Genomic DNA, 27,854 nt, shown 5'->3' on the forward strand with positions numbered 1-27,854 from the left:
ATTCCACCTCCTATATCGTGCTCAATTGTATAGGCTTGAATGGCCTTTTGCTGCTCCTCCAACCTCTGAAGCATATAGAGGGTTGAATTCCACCTCGTTACCACTTCTTGCTTCAGATGACGGCAGGGCAGGTTCAGTAGTTTTTGGTGGTGCTCCAGTCTTCTGTACGTGGTGCCTGTACGCCGAAAGTGTCCCGCAATTCTTCTGGCCACCGACAGCATCTCTTGCACGCCCCTGTCGTTTTTTAAAAAATTCTGCACCACCAAATTCAAGGTATGTGCAAAACATGGGACGTGCTGGAATTTGCCCATATTTAATGCACACACAATATTGCTGGCGTTGTCCGATGCCACAAATCCACAGGAGAGTCCAATTGGGGTAAGCCATTCCGCGATGATCTTCCTCAGTTGCCGTAAGAGGTTTTCAGCTGTGTGCGTATTCTGGAAAGCGGTGATACAAAGCGTAGCCTGCCTAGGAAAGAGTTGGCGTTTGCGAGATGCTGCTACTGGTGCCGCCGCTGCTGTTCTTGCGGCGGGAGTCCATACATCTACCCAGTGGGCTGTCACAGTCATATAGTCCTGACCCTGCCCTGCTCCACTTGTCCACATGTCCGTGGTTAAGTGGACATTGGGTACAACTGCATTTTTTAGGACACTGGTGAGTCTTTTTCTGACGTCCGTGTACATTCTCGGTATCGCCTGCCTAGAGAAGTGGAACCTAGATGGTATTTGGTAACGGGGGCACACTGCCTCAATAAATTGTCTAGTTCCCTGTGAACTAACGGCGGATACCAGACGCACGTCTAACACCAACATAGTTGTCAAGGCCTCAGTTATCCGCTTTGCAGCAGGATGACTGCTGTGATATTTCATCTTCCTCGCAAAGGACTGTTGAACAGTCAATTGCTTACTGGAAGTAGTACAAGTGGGCTTACGACTTCCCCTCTGGGATGACCATCGACTCCCAGCAGCAACAACAGCAGCGCCAGCAGCAGTAGGCGTTACACGCAAGGATGCATCGGAGGAATCCCAGGCAGGAGAGGACTCGTCAGAATTGCCAGTGACATGGCCTGCAGGACTATTGGCATTCATGGGGAAGGAGGAAATTGACACTGAGGGAGTTGGTGGGGTGGTTTGCGTGAGCTTGGTTACAAGAGGAAGGGATTTACTGGTCAGTGGACTGCTTCCGCTGTCGCCCAAAGTTTTTGAACTTGTCACTGACTTATTATGAATGCGCTGCAGGTGACGTATAAGGGAGGATGTTCCGAGGTGGTTAACGTCCTTACCCCTACTTATTACAGCTTGACAAAGGCAACACACGGCTTGACACCTGTTGTCCGCTTTTCTGTTGAAATACCTCCACACTGAAGAGCTGATTTTTTTGGTATTTTCACCAGGCATGTCCACGGCCATATTCCTCCCACGGACAACAGGTGTCTCCCCGGGTGCCTGACTTAAACAAACCACCTCACCATCAGAATCCTCCTGGTCAATTTCCTCCCCAGCGCCAGCAACACCCATATCCTCCTCATCCTGGTGTACTTCAACATCTTCATCTTGAATCTGACTATCAGGAACTGGACTGCGGGTGCTCCTTCCAGCACTTGCAGGGGGCGTGCAAATGGTGGAAGGCGCATGCTCTTCACGTCCAGTGTTGGGAAGGTCAGGCATCGCAACCGACACAATTGGACTCTCCTTGTGGATTTGGGATTTCGAAGAACGCACAGTTCTTTGCGGTGCTTTTGCCAGCTTGAGTCTTTTCAGTTTTCTAGCGAGAGGCTGAGTGCTTCCATCCTCATGTGAAGCTGAACCACTAGCCATGAACATAGGCCAGGGCCTCAGCCGTTCCTTGCCACTCCGTGTGGTAAATGGCATATTGGCAAGTTTACGCTTCTCCTCCGACAATTTTATTTTAGGTTTTGGAGTCCTTTTTTTACTGATATTTGGTGTTTTGGATTTGACATGCTCTGTACTATGACATTGGGCATCGGCCTTGGCAGACGACGTTGCTGGCATTTCATCGTCTCGGCCATGACTAGTGGCAGCAGCTTCAGCACGAGGTGGAAGTGGATCTTGATCTTTCCCTAATTTTGGAACCTCAACATTTTTGTTCTCCATATTTTAATAGGCACAACTAAAAGGCACCTCAGGTAAACAATGGAGATGGATGGATACTAGTATACAATTATGGATGGACTGCCGAGTGCCGACACAGAGGTAGCTACAGCCGTGGACTATTGTACTGTACTGTGTCTGCTGCTAATATAGACTGGATGATAATGAGATGTAGTATGTATAAAGAAGAAAGAAAAAAAAAACCACGGGTAGGTGGTATACAATTATGGATGGACTGCCGAGTGCCGACACAGAGGTAGCTACAGCCGTGGACTACCGTACTGTACTGTGTCTGCTGCTAATATAGACTGGATGATAATGAGATGTAGTATGTATAAAGAAGAAAGAAAAAAAAAACCATGGGTAGGTGGTATACAATTATGGACGGACTGCCGAGTGCCGACACAGAGGTAGCTACAGCCGTGGACTACCGTACTGTACTGTGTCTGCTGCTAATATAGACTGGATGATAATGAGATGTAGCATGTATAAAGAAGAAAGAAAAAAAAAACCACGGGTAGGTGGTATACAATTATGGACGGACTGCCGAGTGCCGACACAGAGGTAGCTACAGCCGTGGACTACCGTACTGTACTGTGTCTGCTGCTAATATAGACTGGATGATAATGAGATGTAGCATGTATAAAGAAGAAAGAAAAAAAAAACCACGGGTAGGTGGTATACAATTATGGACGGACTGCCGAGTGCCGACACAGAGGTAGCTACAGCCGTGGACTACCGTACTGTACTGTGTCTGCTGCTAATATAGACTGGATGATAATGAGATGTAGCATGTATAAAGAAGAAAGAAAAAAAAAACCACGGGTAGGTGGTATACAATTATGGACGGACTGCCGAGTGCCGACACAGAGGTAGCTACAGCCGTGGACTACCGTACTGTGTCTGCTGCTAATATAGACTGGTTGATAATGAGATGTAGTATGTATAAAGAAGAAAGAAAAAAAAACCACGGGTAGGTGGTATACAATTATGGACGGACTGCCGAGTGCCGACACAGAGGTAGCTACAGCCGTGGACTACCGTACTGTACTGTGTCTGCTGCTAATATAGACTGGATGATAATGAGATGTAGTATGTATAAAGAAGAAAGAAAAAAAAAACCACGGGTAGGTGGTATACAATTATGGATGGACTGCCGAGTGCCGACACAGAGGTAGCTACAGCCGTGAACTACCGTACTGTGTCTGCTGCGACTGGATGATAAATAATGATATAAAAAATATATATATATCACTACTGCAGCCGGACAGGTATATATTATATAATGACGGACCTGCTGGACACTGTCTGTCAGCAGAATGAGTTTTTTATTTTATAGAATAAAAAAACACCACACAAGTCACACGACGTGTGTTTAACTTTTACAGGCAGACATTCACAATGCAATATAGTATACTATATACTGGTGGTCAGGTCACTGGTCAGTCACACTGGCAGTGGCACTCCTGCAGAAAAAAAGTGTGCACTGTTTAATTTTTTAATATGTACTCCTGGCTCCTGCTATAACCAAACTGCTCCCCAGTCTCCCCCACAATTAAGCTGTGTGAGCACAGTCAGATATTATACATAGATGATGCAGCAGCACACTGGGCTGAGCACAGATATGGTATGTGACTGAGTCACTGTGTATCGTTTTTTCAGGCAGAGAACGGATTATATTAAATAATATAAAACTGCACTGGTGGTCACTGGTCAGTCACTAGTATAACTAACTAATACTATCAGCAAAATTCTGCACTCTCTGTCTGAGTACTCCTCCTAAGCTCCAGTAAATGAAGTGTCACTGTCTCACTCTGTCACTAGTATAACTAACTAATACTATCAGCAAAATTCTGCACTCTCTGTCTGAGTACTCCTCCTAAGCTCCAGTAAATGAAGTGTCACTGTCTCACTCTGTCACTAGTATAACTAACTAATACTATCAGCAAAATTCTGCACTCTCTGTCTGAGTACTCCTCCTAAGCTCCAGTAAATGAAGTGCCACTGTCTCACTCTCACTCTCCTATCTATTTCTTCTCTAAACGGAGAGGACGCCAGCCACGTCCTCTCACTATCAATCTCAATGCACGTGTAAAATGGCGGCGACGCGCGGCTCCTTATATAGAATCCGAGTCTCGCGATAGAATCAGAGCCTCGCGAGAATCCGACAGCGTCATGATGACGTTCGGGCGCGCTCGGGTTAACCGAGCAAGGCGGGAAGATCCGAGTCGCTCGGATCCGTGTAAAAAAAGCTGAAGTTCGGGCGGGTTCGGATTCCGAGGAACCGAACCCGCTCATCTCTAATAGCTGCGTCACTGAGTGTAGGGGACAGCAGTGGTGTTTTAAGAGTTAGGGGCCCATGCGCAGCGGATCCCGCCCCACTACCATTATTTGTGAATCGTTATTACAGCCCCGCCCCTCACTGTGTAATGCCACCAATCGCTGTATCACGCCGGGGAGTTCAAATACCCCACATTACCGTAACCGCAGAGAGGTGCGGCCAATATCGGTCTGAAGGTGCGGGGTGCATCAGACCCCTCACCCAATTGAGACTAGAGCAGTACTGTTCAGCCCTTACACAGAGTTTGCTATTCAGTCCGGTGATGCATTGTTCTGTCCTTTCTCACTAGATACACATGCCCAGCTCATAAGTAGATAGGTTTGCAACGGGATGTAGTTATGTGACCGATGGACAGGTGACCGCCGGTCACATTACTTCCCCCTATATCCCGCCCCTTCACAATCCAGACGGTCAGCAAGCCGACCAACAGGGACTATTCCGACACCCACAGAGTGGGAATAGAACCCACCAAGCCCGCAACGTGGCGAGCGGAGCGAGCCTGCAAGGGGCTTCTGGCACTCACCCCCCCCCCCTCCCCACCCGCTGGCATTCTGCGGCTGTGATCCCGGCCACCGATAAAACAATACACACCCGTTTGCAACTATACTGTAGGTTTTTTTACCAGTAAGCAACTAAAAATTAATTATAAGTTATAACTTCTAAATAGTCTTATCATACTAGTGCCATGTACTGCGCTCCCATTAATGCTGCAGGCCGGAGTGGCGGTACACTTACTCAGGCCTTTTGTAGCGCCCCATCCTGCGGTCAGACAGCCATCGTGTGAGAGGACTTCATTATCCTGGGGCAAACATATCACTGCGATCGAGTCACCTAATAGGAACAGTTTAAGTTATTAGACTTCGACTACTCCCAAGTGCCGGACATTATTTATGTGTGTGTGTGTGTGTGTGTGTGTGTGTGTGTGTGTGTGTGTGTGTGTGTGTGTGTGTGTGTGTGTGTATATATATATATATATATATATATATATATATATATATATATATATATATATATATATATATACACACACATACACACAGACAGACATACACACACACAGTATATCTTAAACAAAAATCAGCCGGCTGGACAATAAATACAAAGGGGGAAATTTACTAAGATTCGTATTTTCCCGTTTCAGGTCAAAGTTCAATCACGAATGACATCGAAAGTGTAAAACTGCAACTTTTTGAATTGATTACGACTAATTTACTAAGCTGTCGTATTCGGGTTTTTCTTTTGTTCCGATGTCGATGTCATTCGTGGTTTTTTTTCTATTTTTACGGCAGTGATTAGCAAAACACTGCCGACTTTTTTACAATGAATCTCGGCCGGATCTGTGTGATCCGTGCTGGGGTTCATTTTTTTTGTTTTTTTTAAATTAAACACTGTCAAATATTTTAAAAAAAATTGCGTGGGGTCCCCCCTCCTAAGCATAACCAGCCTCGGGCTCTTTGAGCCGATCCTGGTTGCCGAAATATGGGAAAAAAAAATGACAGGGGTTCCCCCATATTTAAGCAACCAGCATCGGGCTCTGCGCCTGGTCCTGGTTCCAAAAATACGGGGGACAAAAAGAGTAGGGGTCCCCCGTATTTTTAAAACCAGCACCGGGCTCCACTAGCTGGACAGATAATGCCACAGCCGGGGGTCACTTTGATATAGTGCCCTGCGGCCGTGGCATCAAAAATCCAACTAGTCACCCCTGGCCGGGGTACCCTGGGGGAGTGGGGACCCCTTCAATCAAGGGGTCCCCCCCCCCAGCCACCCAAGGGCCAGGGGTGAAGCCCGAGGCTGTCCCCCCCCATCCAATGGGCTGCGGATGGGGGGGCTGATAGCCTTTGTTGTAAAAGAAAGATATTGTTTTTAGTAGCAGTACTACAAGTCCCAGCAAGCCTCCCCCGCATGCTGGTACTTGGAGAACCACAAGTACCAGCATGTGGCGGAAAAACGGGCCCGCTGGTACCTGTAGTACTACTACTAAAAAAATACCCAAAAAAACACAAGACACACACACCGTGAAAGTATAATTTTATTACATACATACACACATACATACATACTTACCTTATGTTCCCACGCAGGTCGGTCCTCTTCTCCAGTAGAATCCAAGGGGTACCTGTTGAAGAAATTCTACTCACGAGATCCAGGGGTCCAGGGTCCTCGGGGAATCCAGGTGTAATCCACGTACTTGAAAAAAATAACAAAACGGACACCCGAGCCACGCACTAAAAGGGGACCCATGTTTGCACATGGATCCCCTTTTCCCGACTGCCAGAAACCCACTCTGACTGATGTCTAAGTGGGTTTCTTCAGCCAATCAGGGAGTGCCACGTTGTAGCACTCTCCTGATCGGCTGTGTGCTCCTGTACTGAGTGACAGGCGGCACACGGCAGTGTTACAATGTAGCGCCTATGCGCTCCATTGTAACCAATGCTGGGAACTTTCTGCTCAGCGGTGACGTCACTTTAGGTCAACCGCAGGGCAGAAAGTTCCCACCATTGGTTACAATGGAGCGCATAGGCGCTACATTGTAACACTGCCGTGTGCCGCCTGTCAGACAGTACAGGAGCACACAGCCGATCAGGAGAGTGCTACAACGTGGCGCTCCCTGATTGGCTGAAGAAACCCACTTAGACAGAAGCCAGAGTGGGTTTCTGGCATTCGGGGTAAGGAGTCCCATGTGAAAACATGGGGCCCCTTTCAGTTCGTGGCTCGGCTTTCCGTTTTCTTATTTTATGCAAGTACGTGGATTACAAATGGATGCCCCGAGGAGCCTGGGACCCGCGATCTGGTGAGTAGAATTTATTCAACAGGTACCCCATGGATTCTACTGGAGAAGAGGACCGACCTGCGTGTGAACATAAGGTAAGTATGTATGTATGTTTGTGTGCATGTATGTAATAAATCTTTACTTTCACGGTGTGTGTGTCTTGTCTTTTTTGGGGTATTTTTTTAGTAGTAGTACTACAGGTACCAGCGGGCCCGTTTTTCCGTCGCATGCTGGTACTTGTGGTTCTCCAAGTACCAGCATGCGGGGGAGGCTTGCTGGGCCTTGTAGTACTGCTACTAAAAACTATCTTTTCATTATCACAAAAGGCTATCAGCCTCCCCATCCGCAGCCCATTGGATGGGGGGGGACAGCCTCGGGCTTCACCCCTGGCCCTTGGGTGGCTGGGGGGGGGGACCCCTTGATTGAAGGGGTCCCCACTCCCCCAGGGTACCCCGGCCAGGGGTGACTAGTTGGATTTTTGATGCCACGGCCGCAGGGCACTATATCAAAGTGACCCCCGGCTGTGGCATTATCTGTCCAGCTAGTGGAGCCCGGTGCTGGTTTTAAAAATACGGGGGACCCCTACTCTTTTTGTCCCCCGTATTTTTGGAACCAGGACCAGGCGCAGAGCCCGATGCTGGTTGCTTAAATATGGGGGAACCCCTGTCAATTTTTTCCCCATATTTCTGCAACCAGGATCGGCTCAAAGAGCCCGAGGCTGGTTATGCTTAGGAGGGGGGACCCCACGCAATTTTTTTTAATAAAATAACAACTTTCCCACCCCTTCCCACTGATATACATGCACGGATCTCATGGATCCCTGCATGCCTATCCAATCACGGAAAAAAAAGCAGGTCTGTTTTTTTTTTGCACTTTTTTACGAGTTGTAATTTTTCACGGCAGTGTTTTTTTTTTTTTTTGCTTTGCACTTCTTAGTAAATTACCGAGATTCATACTTAAACAGCCGCGTTTTGACCGATGGTGTATTCATTCGTATTTTTTTTCTTGGACTTGCAAAAAATTACGAATGCCCTCATCACTGCCGTGATTATTGCTTAGTAAATTACCGAGATGACACTTTGATGAAAAAACGGCATCTCGGTCAAAATCGGGAGCTTAGTAAATTTCCCCCAAAGCATTCCATGAGCGTAGTCTGATTATTCAAAGGATTCCCTTTAGAGCGCTAATTATAATGATGTATTATCCACATTTAGATTTTTGTGCCACTTCACATTCATTGGCCTACAGCGGCGGCAAACCGTTCTCAGTCCGATTCCTTGTCTTGGTCAACTCAGTTTTTCTCCACTTTGTCTAGGTCTTTCTTCAAGCTCATCCTGCCTCATAGTGACTAACAAATCAGAATATTGAAGTCTGTGTAAACCATGTTCGCATGACCAATGTAAAAAGGTTTATAATTGCCCCGGGGCAGTTGCCGGAAAAGGAGGCAGCTCCTGAGCCGGAAAAGATGGCCTCATCAGTGTAGGCTAGGCCCTTCTTCTCAGCACGTGAGCCACTACAGAAGCAGCCTTACCAAACAAGTAGTATAAGGTTGGGGGAGGCGCAAGTTCCTTATTAGATACTATATGTTGTTTCTAATCCAGGACCTGTCACTTATAAATCTCTTTAGTGTGTCACGTGCTTAGATTCCTATGCTACACTGATGAGCTCCAAACCAGGGGAACAGTCTGCCTGTAGGCCTCGGCACCAGCCAATGTCATGCTTTTATTACGTATAGATTCAAATTGCAGATGTAGTCTCAGAAGAGACAGCTCATGCAAGAGACATGCTTCATTGCTGGTATACACAGGACATATTCCTACCCAGCACAAGAGAGGTCTCTAGCTCCAGGAGGCAGATGTCGTAGCTGGGTGGGAGGAAACCTTTGTCATACTTCTCATGGACGTAGGCCTTCCTAACTATGGCTTCTGCCCTGGGTCTCTGGGATAGGTTCGTCTGCCCCACAAACACTCGGTCTGACCCGACCCTGCAAAGACGGAATACAAACAAAATATAAAGATTGCAGCTAAGGTGCGCTCTATATATTGCACGTTGTACAGTATCCGTCACAAAGCTACATGGTCACATGCTGTAAGGAATTTCCTCTAACCGAGAATTTGCAGATAATGAAAATCAAATTAGACAATAAGAGAGGCAAAGGACAAACAATTTAAACATGTTGTAATTACAATAATCTGAAAGTAATGAGTTTCTACTGTTAAAACTATTTAAAATGTATATGAACGCTTTTATTTACCATGGGAATCGATCACATGACATATGGGTGGTCATTCCGAGTTATTCGCTCGTTGCCGTTTTTTGCAACGGAGCGATTAGGTAGAAAATGCGCATGCGCTTAGTTATTTAACACAAAACTTAGTAGAGTTACACAAGCTCGAACGACGTTTTTTCAACGCTCGAGTGATCGTAGTGTGATTGACAGGAAGTGGGTGTTTCTGGGCGGCAACATGGTGTTTTCAGGGAGTGTGCTAAAAAACGCAGGCATGCCAGGTAAAAACGCAGGAGTGGCTGGAGAAACGGGGGAGTGGCTGGCAGAACTAAACGGACTGAGGTGATCGCAATCTAGGAGTAGGTCTGGAGCTACTCAGAATTATTTAGTAGCAGTTTTGCTAATCTTTCGTTCACAATTCTGCTAAGCTAAGATACACTCCCAGAGGGCGGCGGCCTAGCGTTTGCAATGCTGCTAAAAGCAGCTAGTGAGCAAACAATTCGGAATGACCACCATGATGTAGTGAGCAGAGACTCTTCGGAACACCCCTCTGAGTTCGGTTTTCGCTGGGACATCCTCTCCCCTCCTTCTACCCCCTCTGCTATCACATGGCACACTGAGGGGCATATGTAATAGGTTTCAATTTGGTAGAAGCAGCGTCATTTCTGCAATACAGCAGGTACATTTGAAGCAGCAATTTGTTTTAGGGAAAAGCCAGGTTGGTTTCGCCTTAATACAAATCGGCACTTTAAATTCCTCTAGTTACATCAAATCAGAACCTATTACATATATGTGAGTCGAAGTATGTGAATGGCAACCATACTTGCTTTGTCTCCAGAGAGATTTTGAAAAGGAGATAATGATTCTTACCATGCTTGGTCATCCTGTATATGTGTGCATTTGTGTGGTTGGCTTTTATTTTGTTTTGGTTTTTTTGTGCGGTGGGGTCTCAAATCAGATCATGTGACCTTCTTTTCCATAACATTTTATGCTTTGTTATAGTGGAGCTTTTTATTAGGAAGTAGTTACAGTACGTTAAGGACTTTTGTGCGTTCTGCAGAGAATTTCCCAGAAATAAACTAAGGGTGAAACGGACGTAGGTGTTTGGCAGTCATATAGGCCCAGTTGCTGCGTAAGGGTTTATTGTTCTGTTGTTTTTTTTTAAATTTGCCCAACATCTCCTAAACGCTATAGAGGACAAGAAGTCTAGGGCAGATAAAAAAGTAATAGTTACATGAAGTCGCAGTGAGCAGCGGTCAGTATCCATTTCTCATGGATGATTGCAGCTCCGCAGAAGAATTTCCCATTCTTGTCCTGAAGGCTGACCACCCATGGCCAGGATTTAGAAGGAGCTGTGTGGCCGCCCACCACCCGGGCCGTTCCTTTTTCATCAATGGAAACTTCCGCCATTACTACGGACTTCCCTTTTGGCATAGGGTCTACTTGTGTGTTCCCGCAGCTCTCTGCATAAAGTACAAAATAAACTTTGTAGTTACGACAAATTATAGATAGATAGATAGATAGATACACTGTAAAATAAAGGATTAATGCCCTTATTTATCAATGAGTGATAAATTGCACCAGCCAATCCGTTCCTAATTGTCATTTTTCAAACACAGTCTGTAACATGACAGTTAGGAGCTGATTGGCTGGTGCAATTTATCACTCACAGTGAAATGTATCACTCATTGATAAATAAGCATTGGAATTTGTTCTGATCCTCGCTTTACCATCATCCTCGCTGGTTGCGGCAGGACAGCATAGCCCAGTCGGGGAAGTTGTTATCTCGCTGTAGTGGATGTGAAATCCCCGGCTGGCCACGGACACGTCGGTGTGGAAGTGGAGCGTTAGGAAGTTGCTGCTGGTGTACAAGACCAGATTGGACATGTTCCCGCAAAGCGTGACTAGGATATAAGCACAGAAGCAATTCATCAGTTCTTTAATTCATATACAGGGCTGTGGGTGATTCCAGTATCGCAGCCGGAAGCGCTGAGGTCACCCAGGAACAAATATTAAATTATTTTGATACATAAATCACTTTTTGATTACCCCAAGTTTTTTTTTTTTTTTATAAAAATTGTAATTTATAGTGGTGTCAAGGCAAGGCTGAAAAGCACAGCACACTATTGGATATACTTTTTTTTAATATAAATTAATTGATCTTTATAAAAAGCTTTTTGCTTGTTTCTAATTGTTACATTGCGCAGAAACAATAAAATGGGATGTTTTTATATTAATTTCAATAAAACATTTAATTTTATTTTTTAATATAGAGCTGCATCATATGATGGCGCTACATAACAAACCGATAATGAAGTGAACGTATTTTATGTTGTATTTTATGACACCGACACCTACCCAACAACTGGGTCCTATTGCCGGTTCCATCATAAACGCTCAGAAAGTCCCAGGTGCAGTTTGGAGAATCCTCTAAAGCCAAATCCACAACGAGAACCTCAAGCCGGTTTCCAGAGGCCAAATTAATGATCCACCAGCAATCCAGTCTACTGGGATAGGCGCTGGGATAGTTGGGGGATCTCACATCTGCTGACCCAGCTGTAAGAAGATCCAGGGTGGGACAACCTGGGGACATGACATGAGCAAACTGGTTTATTGGTGAACACCTGGGCAGAGACGTTCCACCAGGTGAGAGGCTAGAGCCAGGACTTGGGAATACTGTAGGCTATGCAGGCAAATGTCTATAGCGCCATTACTCCAGGGGGCGCACAGTAAGCACGTCATCCTGTTCCTTAGTCACCCAGCATACACTGACAGAAGGAGCCACCAGTCAACGCCGAAAAAAATAATTAGTTGTAGTGCAGCTGCAGGGAGAGGTCGCGTCTGGTGGCCACCAGCAGATCATGTGACCTCTACCAGCAGTGTGACCTCATCAACGCCAGCCGTCAGTGAGACTCGGGTCATCAATCTGTGGCATATTCATGTAAATTGGGGGAACCAAATTGGTCCAGGCCGCCTCTCTGTGACACACAAGAGGAGATGGGAACACATCTGCTCATCAAGAGAGGAACACACAGAAATACGTACACACTTACCTGCAGCAGTCTGGCCAGCTCCCATTTTCTTAGCGTCTATAAAGTAAATCACAAAAATACGTCACGTTTCAAGACTGCATCTTATACATACACGTGCAGCAAGGAACGGCTGGGACTTGTGCATGGCCAAGTAATCCTCACCTAGGAAATATATCATGAGAGTGACATTTGGCAAAGTCCAACACAAAAATATTTGTGTCCCAAATCCCAGCTTCACCTCCATTTCCCAGCTCACATCATAGCCACGCTGCCGCCCACATCTCCTGAAACACACTGTGCTGCTGTAAACATCAGACGAATCTGAGGACACAGGTTGTACTATTCCAAAAAGCAGCGTACCCTCCAACATTACCCATTCCATAAAGTACAAAATACTCTGTTCCTGGAGTTTCTTGCCAATGGTAAGCTTCAGCCCACCTTCCTCCAGTCATACCCCCCTCCCTATAATTAGGGACTGACGGGGGTGGAGGGGGATGGGGTTCTGTGGATTACCAAGCCCATGGCTTTAGTACCTGGCTGCACCTTCCAGAAGGAATATCTCAGGGAAAATCCATCCATGACCACTTTGGAGTTTGTGGTGAACACCAAAGTCATCCCCGGGGCGCTGGACTTCATTGCGTAGTGCGACACGTTCCCGCAGAATGAACCTGTTGAGTATGAGGTGTTACAGACAATACAGGGCAAGTATCTCTATAGGAGGTTATTATGTGCTTGGGGCAGAAAACGGGAACTACAAATATAGGAGTTACACAATGGGGCATTGGACGAGAGACAAGTATGCGTATTGAAGGACGCTGTTGGGGGAGGAAAACGCGGTCTCAGACGTGGGAAATCTCAGGAATGCTCCATTGGAATATCTGACACTTCGATTAATTGCTGGTTCCTGTTAAAGACACCCTATCTAGGGTCACTCAGTAAGCTTCCTTATCTTTCCTAACGTACACATTTGTTATCCTACGGTTACTGATCAAATGACATTACTCTTAAACGATTTTGCACTATTATTTTGCCACTTTATTTTTATTTATATGGATACTTTGGATATTTATATGGATATTTTTATGGCACTAATTTCTCCCTACCGTCACATATATAATACATACACACTTTATATTATACATAGTGTTCATTCTAGAACCCTGCACCTTTTCAAATCCTGTGCAGTTCCTCTTTCCTGCCTGGGGTGTCGCTCTCTGCTCTGGTGCTTCTCAGCACACTGGTCTGTATCACAGCACTGAGTAACGAGCGCAGAGTGTGCTGAGAAGCACCACAGCAGAGAGCGCACCCCAGGCAGGAAAGAGGAACTGAGAAGGTGCAGGGTGCTAGAATGAACACTATACATATTTCTATATGTTGGGCTCCTCCCTAGGCATCGCCTCACCTAGTAAGACTTTGCTTTCTCCGATCCCGTCGTAAACCAGGAGACTGTCCTGACAGCCCGTTACATCTTGCTCGGTACACAGGCGCTCGATGCCCAGCCGTACGACGCTTCCAAGTGGGGCAATGATCCTCCATTCACATCTATAGTTACAATCACACAACGGAAACAAAGTTATAGGGGACAAGAAAAATTAAAATGCAACCAGGGCCTGATTCTGCTTTCCCAGGGCCTTTCTAACACGGATCTACCACACAGGGATCAATAACGTAACATCAATAGTACAAGCTGACGGTGTCAAGTTAATTACAGACATACTATTCTCAATAAAGTAAAAAAAAATCTATAAAAAAGTGTGACGGGTCTCTGCGCGCCGTATTTCATTCAATAATTCTGTGGGGGTTTTTTTTTAATGAGCCGTTTGTTTAACTGAAGACACTGGTCTCATGTGACCTCTCAGGGCCAATCAGGAGCCTCTTTTGAAAGCTGGACAACTTCCTGAAGTTGCAGAGAATTGGTGTAACCACCATGGAGTGCCAGGTCCCCCCCCCCCACCACCACCACCTCTACCCCTCAGAGGCACCTGTAGCACTCCCCAAAGCCCCATCCCTTTCTGTTTTAAACAGCGCATAGCAGAGGGTCCTTTTGTAAGTGGCGCCTGCGCCGTGGGTGCCCATGTGATACCCCTGGCTCCAAACAGGATTTCAGAGTCCAAAACTAGAGGCCTGTACTACACAGCAAGAGCACTGATGCTGCACCAAATGACAACGTGAATGTGGCACCTGATCATTGTCTTCAAGGAAGAGAAAACCGCACACCGCCAACAGCAGTTGCCCAGAATGGAGAAGAAGAGCAACCAACCCAGGTGCAGCAGTTCCACCTACCAAGTTACTTATTGAGCCATATACTACTTTGGAGCATCTACACTTCCAACTTAATGGTCCATAGTGCAGTGTCCTGCAGTTTGCTTGACTTTAAGGAGAGAATGGGTACTTCAGGGTCACATAGTTATAGGGCCACACTTGGCATTTTGGGTTTTTACAGGGAATGTATGAAAAAAAATTTAAGTTTTACACCTTACCATAGTAATGACCTTATTTATCAATGAGTGATACATTTCACCGTGAGTGATACATTTCACCAGCCAATCAGCCCCTAACTTCTATGTCACAGGCTGGATTTGAAAAATGACAGTTAGGAGCGGATTGGCTGGTGCAATTTATCACTCACAGTGAAATTTATCACTCATTGATAAATAAGGGCAACAGTCTGTAACACAGCAGTTAGGACTGGAGCTGATTGGCTGGTGCAAGTGATCACTCACAGTGAAATTTATCACTCATTGATAAATAAGGGCATTAGTAGGTAAATATGCTGTGTGGCTGAGATTAGTCACGGACCCCCATTAAACACCCACACAAGCACACGGCTAGCACATACAATGACCGGACAGTGCTGGAGGCACCAGTTGCTGCATAGAGGCCCCCGGTCCTCACCTCAGATCATTGAGGTATTTATCTGGGTATCCAGGAGATGAAATCACCCCATTATCCGTAGTCACAATCACATCGGTGCAGCTCTCCGGTGCGCTAGGTCTCGTCCGGTTTCTCTCTTTCGTATATTGCCTGGCTGCACAACACGGAAAACAAATCAGTGAAAACTATTCTCTAAACAAAAACAAGCGTATTTCTGTCCCATCATATTGAACAATTCATTTTGTTCTTTAACAGGAGGACAGCTCTGGTCGTCGAGGCGACTTCCGTCACATTTAAAAGATGCAACATATCACGTGTCGCAGAGCAACGCTTTGTGAAAAAAGGTAGGTGCATTGCCCACCAAGTAATGACTGAAAATGAATGAAAATAAAGTATTGAAGTAATCATTTTAAGTTTCTTTGCCCATCTATTTAAGCCTAAAATTAAAAAAAAAAAATAGATAAAATAAAAATCAAATAAAAAATAAAGCGTTTGGGGTAAATTAGGAGATAAAGGGGGTAATTCCGAGTTGATCGCAGCAGAAAATATGTTAGCAGTTGGGCAAAACCATGTGTACTGCAGGGGGGGCAGATATAACATGTGCAGAGAGAGTTAGATTTGGATGTGGTGTGTTCAATCTGCAATCTAAATTGCAGTGTAAAAATAAAGCAGACAGTATTTACCCTGCACAGAAACAAAATAACCCACCTAAATCTAACTCTCTCTGCAAATGATATATCTGCCCCCCTTGCAGTGCACATGGTTTTGCCCAACTGCTAAAAAATGTCCTGCTGTGATCAACTTGGAATTACCCCCAATGGGGGTAATTCCAAGTTGATCGCAGCAGGAATTCTGTTAGCAATTGGGCAAAACCATGTGCACTGCAGGGGAGGCAGATATAACATGTGCAGAGAGTTAGATTTGGATGTGGTGTGTTCAATCTGCAATTCTGCAATCTAAATTGCAGTGTAAAAATAAAGCAGCCAGTATCTACCCTGCACAGAAACAAAATAACCCACCCAAATCTTACTCTCTCTGCAAATGTTATATCTGACCTCCCTGCAGTGCACATGGGGGGTAATTCCAAGTTGATCGCAGCAGGAAATTTTTTAGCAGTTGGGCAAAACCATTTGCACTGCAGGTGTGGCAGATATAACATGTGCAGAGAGAGTTAGATTTGGGTGGGGTGTGTTCAATCTGCAATCTAATTTGCAGTGTAAAAATAAAGCAGCCAGTATTTACCCTGCACAGAAATAAAATAACCCACCCAAATCTAACTCTCTCTGCAAATGTTATATCTGCCACACCTGCAGTGCACATGGTTTTGCCCAACTGCTAACAAATTTGCTGCTGCGATCAACTTGGAATTACCCCCAAAGAACGAGACTCATAATGTTAGGTATCTGTACTCCAGGTAAGGCCCCCCTGATGCACCTAACAGCCCTAAGCAGGAAATACTTGGTTAACCCTTGTTCACTATAATACAGGTGTTGTGATAGTATATTTGAAGTTCCCATTAATACAGTGGTTTCCAAACTTTTTTGAATCACGGCGCCCTAGAATATCAGAATTTTTTTCACGGCACCCCTAGGCCAAAAATTTCTTATTGAGAAATTTAGAAAGAAATATTACATTAAGTAGATGGCATTTATATGTCATCCTTAGGGTCAGTTGTGTGGTGAGGGACAGGATTTGCTTCTGATTGGCCACATATTTTATGACTGGCAGCCATCAGCACTGGTTTTGCCTATTATATTGACCATGAATAATTTGAATTGGTCCTGGACCACCAACCCAAGGCACCCCTGCAAGTGTCCTGAGGCACCCCAGGGAGACATGGCACACAGTTTGGGAACCTCTGCATTAATATGTATGAACCTTTCAGAGGGGAGGGGCTTTGACAACTCCAAACAACATCTGATTAAGATTGAGAGGCTCTTTGAGCCAGATCAATGGAGCAGAAATAAAGAACATTTAAAGGTTATTCTCTCTCACCTAATTCTTAGTTGTTGGTGGCTTCAGTCTTTAATTAAAAAGTTACCTTGTCCTCCATATATTTTATACTGTAGCGCAAAGCCCCTTCTACCATGCAGGCCTTCTCTGTTGGAGATGAACACCACTCTGATCATAGGACAACGACATTCGTAAGTTATCGGAGTAGACAGGAAGCCACACGTTTTACCTGCAAAGTGTTATAAACCACAAAATACTGCTGGAACTACATTGATAGTCTTTGCTGCACATAAATTACTTATGTTATAGATTTCTAATATTATACAACAGAAGAAAAAAAACACAACAGGGTTAAATAGATGTATTATCGGTTATAAAAGTTTAATATATCATTTTCTTGTTATAGAATATATAAAGGTGGTGTTCACCTTGACGTGGTGGATGGCCACACATTTTTGGTCAAACATGCCAAGAAACTCATTTGTACTCCATGTTAACTGTAGAGTTTATCATACCAGTTTTGACTATCTGTTTTCTTAGTACTAAGAGTGTGCACCTGCATTTTCGTTTTTCCTGCATGGCACTACAAGTCTTAGCATGGCAGCACCTCTTATTAGGTTTAAAATAAGGGTGTGCAGCCCAAGCTCCCACCCTTTCCACAGTCTGTATTGTTGGCTGAACCTGGCGGTCCTATACAGTGGACGAATTGAGGCATCCACCGTGCTTTTACCTAACAATTGACTTCCGTTGTTCACCTCCTGGTAGACGGACAGAGATTCTGTGACACAGTTTATAGATTTCTTGATAGACTGATGTTCCACCACAATCTTTATGATGCTGGAAGAGGACCTGGAGGAGATCAGCCACGAGCAGTTGAGATTACCAGGGTACCCATACGGATATCCGGGGGAGGCGATGAAACCCGTTGAATCACTTACACGAAGCCCATCAGGACACCCTACAGAAATACACTTTGTTATTTGCTGGCTGCATCGAAGGTAAATAAAAGAAAGTTTAGCAACTTAGAAGTCAATAAAGTTTTTTAGACTTCTTAAAATAGAAAATTAGATTTTTGAGAATTTAAATAACTGTTATTTGCTTTCATTCACATAGGGGATGGCTGTCAACCACTGGCCTGGCATAAAACCACAAGCAAATAGCCCAGACTATTCTGCCAGTGCCCCAGAATGGAAAAAAGGGGCAATACAGCGAGAGTACCCAAGTGACTGATGTGCAATACAGTGAGAGTACCCAAGTGACTAATGTGTAATACAGAGCGAGTACCCATTGATTGATGTGCAATACAGTGAGAGTACCCAAGTGACTAATGTGTAATACAGAGCGAGTACCCATTGACTGATGTGCAATACAGTGAGAGTACTCAAGTGACTGATGTGCAATACAGCGAGAGTACCCAAGTGACTAATGTGTAATACAGAGCGAGTACCCATTGACTGATGTGCAATACAGTGAGAGTACCCAAGTGACTGATGTGTAATACAGTGAGAGTACCCAAGTGACTGATGTGTAATACAGTGAGAGTACCCAAGTGACTGATGTGTAATACAGTGAGAGTACCCAAGTGACTGATGTGTAATACAGTGAGAGTACCCAAGTGACTGATGTGTAATACAGTGAGAGTACCCAAGTGACTGATGTGTAATACAGTGAGAGTACCCAAGTGACTGATGTGTAATACAGTGAGAGTACCCAAGTGACTAATGTGTAATACAGAGCAAGTACCAAAGTGACTGATGTGCAATACAGTGAGAATACTCAAGTGACTGATGTGCAATACAGTGAGAGTACTCAAGTGACTGATGTGTAATACAGAGCGAGTACCCATTGACTGATGTGCAATACAGTGAGAGTACCCAAGTGACTGATGTGCAATACAGTGAGAGTACCAAAGTGACTGATGTGTAATACAGAGCGAGTACCCATTGACTGATGTGCAATACAGTGAGAGTACCCAAGTGACTGATGTGCAATACAGTGAGAGTACCAAAGTGACTGATGTGTAATACAGAGCGAGTACCCATTGACTGATGTGCAATACAGTGAGAGTACCCAAGTGACTGATGTGCAATACAGTGAGAGTACCAAAGTGACTGCTGTGCAATACAGAGCGAGTACTCCATTATGCAATGCAGACAACATTCTAGTGACCGCTATACAATGCAATGAGTATATTAATGATTAATATACAATATAGAGTGCTGTATATTGTACAGAGAGATACAAATAAACAATTTACATAAAGAGGACATTTTTATTACTGGTGAATGATTGGCGAATGGCCATCACTAGTCAGGATGCTTACAGCCATCGACTGGGTGTGAGGACACCACAGTCCATTTCAAATGATAAATAATAACAATTATTCAGTACTGTAGAGGTAAAAGAATTATACTCTAATAAAACTCATCGAGCAGGAGGAGGTCTCCTGTAGGTGTGAGATTCCATCAATAACTGACTTCCTGTACAGATCCACATACTAAAAAAGTTTTAAAATGTATTACACGAAATGTCCTAGACCAGTGGTTCTCCAGCTCAGTCCTCAAACAGTTTCCCAGGTCACCTGTGGATCTTTAATATGTGATAACTGTAATACACCTGTGCACCTGCCTGGACCGGGGGGTTGAGAAACAAGGTCCTAGAGGAGAAGCTTCTAAATTAGTTTCCATTGGTCCACAAATTGCAATCTATCCAGCAGATAAAATACATGAGTATAGAGTTATATTTACACACTTTCCAGGCACCCTAACTGCAGACATAAGTGAATACATCTAGGCAGAATACAGGGTGATTCAAAAGTCGCAGTACACCCTTTTGTTTCAAAAACTGTGCAGGAAATGGGGAAACTGAATACTCCAGTAAGGTATGGGCGCCATCTTGAAATCGGCCATCTTGAATCTAAGTCCGTTTTTTTAAAATGGAAAGGGGGGGGGGGGGTCGTGTAACATGTCAAACAACATCAGAATGTGCTGGAAAGTTTATTGAGGCAAACAGATTTAAAATAGAAGCGAAGGTTCAAAAGTTGCATCACTTTTTTGTTGTTGCAGGTAACTGAAGATCGCTTTAACAAAAGAGGAGAGAATAGAGGTCATTTTGATGGGTTCACTACGATATGCCGGCGGTCGGGCTCCCGGCGACGAGCATACCGGCGCCGGGAGCCCGACCGCCAACTTACCGACAGTGTGGCGAGCGCAAATGAGCCACTTGCGGGCTCGCTACGCTCGCCACGCTACGGGCACGGCGCCACACTATTTTATTCTCCCTCCAGGGGGGTCGTGGACCCCCACGAGGAAGAATAAGTGTCGGTATGCCGGCTGTCGGGATCCCGGAGCCGGTATACTGTACGCCGGGATCCCGTCAGTCGGCATACTGAAGACCACTCATTTTGATGTCTGGAGAATGAAGTTTCTGTGTCATAGCTGCAGATTTTAACAACCGACACCCAGAAAGACCTCCAATTTCACATAACACTGTCAGGTGCCTAATTTCCAAATTCCGAGAAACTGGGACTGTGGCTGATAAGTCACTGAGTGGTCGTCTCTCCTCCTTTGTCGAAGCCATCTTCAGTTACTTGCAACAAAAAAAGTGTTGTAACTTTTGAACCATAAATGCTATTTCACATCTGTTTGCAGCAATAAACTTTTCAGCAAATTGTAATGCTGTTTGACATGTTACACGACCCCCTTTCCATTTGAAAAAACTGACTTAGATTCAAGATGGCCGATTTCAAGATGGCACCCATGTTCGGTATATACCCTAAAATATAGCCCACCTCCCCCATACCTTACTGGAGTATTCAATTTTCCCATTTCCTGCACCGTTTATGAAACAAAAGGGTGCACTGTGACTTTTGAATCACCCTGTATAATAATTGCTGCTAGCTTTCCATTAATTAAAATAGCCGCTTTACCAATCATATGTTATCATAGCCAATGAGCTTATGTCAGCCACAAAGACTGCTTTGGTTCACAAGGGCTCTCCGATAGGGCTACCTACGCCTTTGTTTTGTCTCTTACCAGCAGGTTGCACATCTTCTTTCTGAAGTGTCCTCAGATTCTTTACTAGGTAGCGCTCATTAATGGGGGTTTGGTTTATTCCTTCAAAAGGTAGAGAACAGGTAAAGATCACAGACAAGTCCACCAGTGGGGCCGTAACATCCCTCACTGATTATATCCATTTAATCTTTCAGTTTATTTACCTTTTTGTGCGTTTTGTATCCAGCACAGGAAAGACCGGACTCTGGCATATACACCCGGCCGCTTCACCCGGGCGCAACCCACACCCCAACTGACAATGCCATACAGCACATAGGATTTATCCGCGCTGGGACAGACCAAGGGCCCACCAGAATCTCCCTAAATGAAAAATAAAAAGACGCATTTCTAAAAATATCTAACCATATGTCAATATTATCTCAAACTGTAATAGGAAAAATAATTTTTTATCGGTTACATGCATGGACAAGGTTCCTGAGCACAACCCAGATGAGCAAAGCAGAATTTGTAGTTGGCACTGGCAGATTTGGAAATCCCCTCAAGGAAAGGAGCATTGCCTATCAAATGGTAACAAAATTGCAATATAACTTCGGAATCAGAATCAGCTTTATTGGGCAGGTATACTTGCCTATACTAGGAATTTGTCTTCTGTTTGCTATTCAACAGCCAAGTAGGTAACAGATAAACAGGGGGGGCAAGTAAAGTCACACAGATAAGAATACCGTAGGGACGCAAGTGAGTTATATGTACGTCTAGTCAGCAGGCGGACCGCTTGGGGAAAGAAACTTTTGAGGCTTCCGGTGGACCTGGCGGGGGCGGCCCTGTAATACCTGCCTGAAGGAAGCAAGTTAAACATGCTGTGGCCGGGGGCTGGTCCTTTAGTATCTTCATTGCCCTCTTTTTAGCTCTGGACAGGTACAGGTCCTGGACAGAGGGAAGGTCGGCCCCGATGATCTTCTCTGCGGTTCTGACCACCATTTGGAGCCTGCATCTGTCCCTCGCGCTGGCGGAGCTGTACCATACGAGTTTCAAGGAGCACAGTACCGACTCCACAATCGCGGAGTAGAAGAGGAGCAGAAGCTTCTGTGGGATGTTGAACTTCCTCAGTTGCCTGAGGAAGAACAACCTCTGCTGAGCTTTCCCAATAGTGGTGTCAGCGTTGGACCCCCATTTAAGGTCCCGGGAGATTGTGATCCCTAGAAACTTGAAGGAGTCCACTAGCGATACCACACTGTCAGCAATCGTTAGTGGAGGTGCACTAGATTACTTCTTCCTGAAGTCCACTATCATCTTGACAGTTTTGAGGGGTTGAGCTCAAGGTTGTTGTGGATGCACCACTGGGCCAACCGGTCTACTTCCCGTCTATAGACGATTCATCCGCGTCCTTGATGAGGCAGATGACGGTGGTGTCATCGGCGAATTTTATGACCTTAACTTATTGCGCCTCTGAGGTACAGTCATTTGTGTACAGGGAGAAGAGCAGGGGTGAGAGGACACAGCCCTGAGGGGCCCCTGTACTAATGGACCGCGCTTGAGAGGTGAATTCCCCCGCTTTCACCACCTGTGTCCTATCTGTCAGGAAGTCTACTATCCAGGAACAGGTAGCTTCTGGGACCCCTAGGCGAAGTAATTTGGGGTGGAGGATGCTGGGGATGATTGTATTGAAGGCCGAGCTGAAATCGACAAACAGGACCCTCGCGTAGGTACCGGGAATGTCTAGGTGCTGTAGAATGTAGTGCAGGCCCAGGTTGACTGCATCCTCGACACACCGATTCGATCGATAGGCGAACTGCAGGGGGTCCAGTTGGGTGCCAGTCACTGTTTTCAGGTGATTCAAAACCAGACGCTCAAACGTTTTCATGACCACAGACGTCAGTGCTATCGGCCTGTAGTCGTTCAGGTTCGTGTTAGAGGGTTTCTTGGGGACCGGGACGATAGTAGACCTTTCGAGGCAGGAAGGGACTTTCTGTAGCTCCAGCGATTTGTTGAAGATCTTGGTGAATATGGGGGTGAGCTGACCCACACATGCTCTTAGGGCAGATGGTGACACTCCATCAGGACCCGGAGCTTTCCTGGGTTTGGCCCTTTTGAACAATGCCTCCACCTCTTCTTGGGCGACTTGCAGTGCCAGGGGTTGGCCGTCGGTGTTTGGGGCATCGTAGAGGTGATTGTTTGGTTTGCAGGGGACTTCTTTTGCGAACCTGCAATAAAAGTGGTTCAGTTCATCTGCTAGGTCTTGGTGCATGGTGGTGGACTTCATTGTTTTCCTATAGTTGGTTATGGATTGCATTCCTTTCCATACAGATACGGGGTAATTGGTGGAGAGATCGTTTGTCAGCTTGTCCGAGAACTGCTTTTTTGCTAGCCTAATTCCTTTAGTCAGAGAGTTCCTAGTATGGTTGTATAGTGCTCTGTCACCGCTGCTATAGGCCTCCTGTTTGGCTCGACGAAGTTGCCTGAGCTGGGCATTGAACCAGGGCTTGTTGTTGTTGTAAATGCGGTAAGTCTTGGTAGGTACACACATGTCCTCACAGTAGCTGATGTAGGATGTGACAGTGTCGGTCAGGTCATTCAGGTCGGTTGCCGAGGCTTCGAAGACCCCTCATTCCGTGCAGTCAAAGCAGGCCTGAAGCTTCATCTTGGCCTCATTGGTCCATTTCTTAACAGTCTTGATGACAGGCTTAACCGCTCTCAGCTTCTGTGTATAGGTAGAGAGTAGGTGGACGAGGCAGTGGTCAGATAGGCCGAGTGCAGCATGCAGGATAGACCGGAAGGCAGACTTGAGGGTAGTGTAGCAGTGATCAAGGGTGCGCCCTTCCCTAGTGGGACACGTGACTTGTTGTTTGTACTTAGGTAGCTCCTTGCTCAGGTTAGTTCTGTTGAAGTCGCCCAGTACTATAAGCAGAGAGTCTGGGTGTTTTTGTTCTATGTCAGATATGCATACGGCCAGGTGGTGCAGGGCTTCGTTCGCGCAGGCGAGGGGGGGGATGTACACTCCCACAAGGACAATTGAGGCAAATTCGCAGAGGGAATAGAAGGGGTTGCAGTTGATACTCAGCATCTCCAGGTGAGGGCTACATGATTTGCCTATGATCGTGACATTGGTGCACCATCCGTCGTTGATGTAGAAGCAGATGCCACCACCCTTCGTTTTTCCTGAGAGAACCTTGGAGCGATCGGCCCTGAAGAGACTGAAGCCCGGCAGAGACATCGGGTTGTCCGCAATACGGTCGTCCAGCCACGTCTCCGTAAAGCAGAGGACGGACGACCCTGTAATGCCTGACCCTGCGCTGTCCAGAAGGAGGGACAATTCGTCGAAGCCTTCGTCTTATAGCCACAAGATGGCGATATAGACCACATCCATTCAAAGCATATTTTATGTGCAGTGTAGTTTGTTGACTATGCTAGGACAGGGTTTATAGACACACTATACAGAAAAAGGAAGGATTGCTGCCCAAGAAAACCCAATTTTTTGTTTAATTGATAATTTGCTCCATGTTTTAACATTTTAAATTCCAGGATAAGAGCTACACGGCTGCCAACTGGTATCTCAGCTACTGGAGCTTCTCAAAGAACGCAATTATCAGCCCAACACCCAGTTTGTCGCTTGATTTAATAACGTATGACCCAGACACAAGATGATGGTCCTATTTTGGTCATCAGGTCTACAAGTATAGGAAACAATTCACTGACTTCAATCCGGAATCCGAGGTTTAGCTTTGGGGAACTTCACTACGAGCATGAAAAAAAGTAAAAGATTAAATAATTCCAGGGTAATTTACTAAACCTGGCAGGAATCTTTTCCTCCAGCATCCGGGAACCCGGCGCAGAACATACGTTCTGAGATCTGCCCGTGGTAATAGGAGCTGTTGCAGATTTTGGTGTCCAGAATGGGGACCTGTAACTGCTGCAGGCGGCTGGAAAATTGTCCACCTGGAGTGAAGATAAGAGGACAGCAGGGAATACATCAGACTATGCACAAGTTATAACGTAGCACCTACATTCTAGTGAGTTTTCATACGACGTAACCATTTTTCCCACCATTCTTGTTCTTTTGTATAGGAACCAGTGCAGCAAATGATGGCCAAAGCTTTAGCTAAAGTATTATGTATGATGGACAGTAGGTATATATTTTACAGCCTGTCATCCAAGTTTGTGCAATGCAATAATCAGGGTCAATGAGGTTGACTGCAAGGAGGGAAAAGGACACTGTATACCTGAAGACCATACTATGGAGAGAACTGTTTTGCTCTTATTGATCTCATCAGTGCAAGATACACAACAGTGGTTTCTACAGTGCAAGACCTAATTTGAAGCAATGATACCATAAACAGCCACCTTCTTCAGTGCTGCCCCAGCCAGTGACCACACACAGAGAGGACGGCTCAAGAGGTTCATCCATTTTGGGCAGACAGACCGGACGTACAAAATCGTTGAAATTAAACTTCTCTTTCAACCGGAGCAAAGCAACGTCATAGTCGTAGGTGGTGACATCAAACCTCTCATGGACTGCGATGGCTTGGACAGTCCTCTCCTGCAGAAGACACAAGCGCACTCCCCTGTAACTTACTTTCCGGTTCACAATTCTTTGACCGCAACAAAAGTAAGAACACTACGACTGACCTGCTCAGTGGTCTCAGGTAAGTGTCGGTCATGGATTCCGGCTAGTATCACGTAAAGGGAGATATCAGTGGATCTGCAAGTGCACAAAGGGGGGATGCGACACAGGGCAGGGGAGTTAGGAGGTTTAACTTTAAAAAGAGAGATACACAGAACCATTATATAAAGTGAGGTCAACCAGATGAAACTGCAACATCTGTCACAAAGAGCATAACCAAAAGTGCAGGCATAAAGTGCGTAATATAAATGCTCTAAAAAAAGTAATCTAAACTCCCTGCTCTTTGGGTGGTTTCCGGGCAACTGGGAACCCCCCTCTCCTGTGTTTGATCTGGGCAGGTATAAACACTTTACCTAATGCAGAAGATATCAGAGGTAGTAAGGATTTGCTAATAAGGAGAGTTACTTCAACCATCATTTCCACATGACTTTCGATGGAAATTAGGTTAATAAATAAATCAGATATAATTCCACAATTCTATCTTGGTAAATGGAAAAGTGTCATGTTCTATGATAATATAGCCACTAGGGGGCACTTTTGGAATATACATCAAATCAGCGTACAGTGTAAGAAACCCTGTATCTATAAAGTGTTTGGTTTTTTCCCTGATAGGAAGAGATTCTGCAAGTTTGGCGGTTTCCAGGCGTACGGTAGGCAATGAGCGGCGGTCAGGACCCACTCCGTGGACAGAATCACTCCTCCACACTGAAATGTTTTCTGGAACAGGAGTTCAACATGCCAGGGCCAGCAGTTGCTGCAGGCCTCCTCCCCTCCAACAATACGATTCAGAAGCCACGGAGCGGACAGCGGCGCCACCCCACAGACACCTGGGAACCAGAAACAGCCATAAGCAACTACAATGGAAATGAGGCCATATAAAAACATAAATAAAAACAAACAGTTGTGGCATGAAGTATTACAGGGTTCAGGTTTGGGATTTCTTCAAACTCAGTAAAAGGGGGAAGGGAACAACTAATTTTTCCGAAAATGTTCCAAACTAATGTAGAGATGTGCCCTGTGTCCCAGGGCACATCAGAGGGGCAGCTTGTATGTCTCCAGCGCTGGGTGTGCAGCAGCGGCGGGTGTCTGGTGCAGGGATCAGACGGTTCCCTGCACCAGACTGTCAGCAGCGACGGGCAGCGGCGCGGCGGCGTTTTAAACTTGGCGCCAATCTAGCCGCCAATGAAAAGCGCCGCCCGCGGCATTTGAAATCCGGCACCTTCCGCGAGCCAATTGCGGCTCGTGGGGCGTCGGCCAATCAGAGGCGGGCGCGGCGAGCCAAAGAGAGGAGAAGCCGCGCCGAAGAGCGGTGAAGATCCGGGCGGCGCCAGGAGGAGGAAGACATCGCGGGAAGAGCTCCGGTGGCCGCGGAAGAGGCCAGAAGACCCCAGGCTCCAGGAAGAAGATGTCCAGCGGCGGCTGGACGCGTGGAGGCTACGGCAGCGCCGCTGGCCAGGACGGGCCAGCGGCAGAAGAGTGAAGAAGAGCGCCGGAGCGGTCACCAGGGGTGGGAAGCGAAAGAGATCTGACGAAGCTCCCCCACTGGTGCCTCTCCCACCGGGTCAGGTAGGCCCTTCTTAGGTGACCCTGTTACCCGCTCTCCTCCCTAGACCACCTGGTGATCGGGCATTAGGCCCGTGGGTACAGTCAGGCCCTTCCGGCCTGTGGGCAAATAGTTGTGCCCTCTCGGCCCGTGGCCACATGTAGTTGGGCACTAGGCCCGTAAGGATAGTCAGGCCACCGGCCTGTGGCACTAGTTAGGCGGGCATTAGGCCCGAGGGGCAATACCAGGCATTAGAGGGCATTAGGCCCTAGTTCATTGGTGGGGATCAGTACGTAATCCCGCCGGACGGGATCCCGGCGGCCGAAATACCGACGCCGGAATCCCGACCACACAATCTCGACAGGGGTG

General features: G+C 46.0%; 1 protein-coding gene across 7 annotated transcripts in view; it reads right to left on the minus strand.

Annotated features, from left to right (window-relative positions):
- OVCH1 (ovochymase 1) overlaps positions 1-27,854 on the minus strand; it is a 93,483-nt gene that overhangs the window by 32,980 nt on the left and 32,649 nt on the right. For 6 of the 7 annotated variants that reach the window (XM_063929172.1, XM_063929171.1, XM_063929170.1 and 3 more), the window contains 17 exons: positions 26,592-26,769; positions 25,948-26,020; positions 25,663-25,858; positions 25,112-25,257; positions 21,528-21,684; positions 21,346-21,426; positions 18,042-18,269; positions 17,400-17,540; positions 15,380-15,512; positions 13,887-14,026; positions 13,018-13,152; positions 12,506-12,541; positions 11,811-12,035; positions 11,183-11,356; positions 10,687-10,915; positions 9,046-9,209; positions 5,191-5,286 (listed from right to left, as the gene is read on the minus strand). In XM_063929172.1, coding sequence (XP_063785242.1) covers positions 5,191-5,286; positions 9,046-9,209; positions 10,687-10,915; positions 11,183-11,356; positions 11,811-12,035; positions 12,506-12,541; positions 13,018-13,152; positions 13,887-14,026; positions 15,380-15,512; positions 17,400-17,540; positions 18,042-18,269; positions 21,346-21,426; positions 21,528-21,684; positions 25,112-25,257; positions 25,663-25,858; positions 25,948-26,020; positions 26,592-26,769 — 2,532 coding nt within the window. Of the gene's footprint in view, positions 1-3,500; positions 3,581-5,190; positions 5,287-9,045; positions 9,210-10,686; positions 10,916-11,182; positions 11,357-11,810; positions 12,036-12,505; positions 12,542-13,017; positions 13,153-13,886; positions 14,027-15,379; positions 15,513-17,399; positions 17,541-18,041; positions 18,270-21,345; positions 21,427-21,527; positions 21,685-25,111; positions 25,258-25,662; positions 25,859-25,947; positions 26,021-26,591; positions 26,770-27,854 lie in introns of those variants that run through there. The other variant, XM_063929173.1, reaches the window with a different exon arrangement.

Source organism: Pseudophryne corroboree, chromosome 6 (assembly GCF_028390025.1).
Source record: "Pseudophryne corroboree isolate aPseCor3 chromosome 6, aPseCor3.hap2, whole genome shotgun sequence".
NCBI lineage: Eukaryota > Metazoa > Chordata > Amphibia > Anura > Myobatrachidae > Pseudophryne > Pseudophryne corroboree.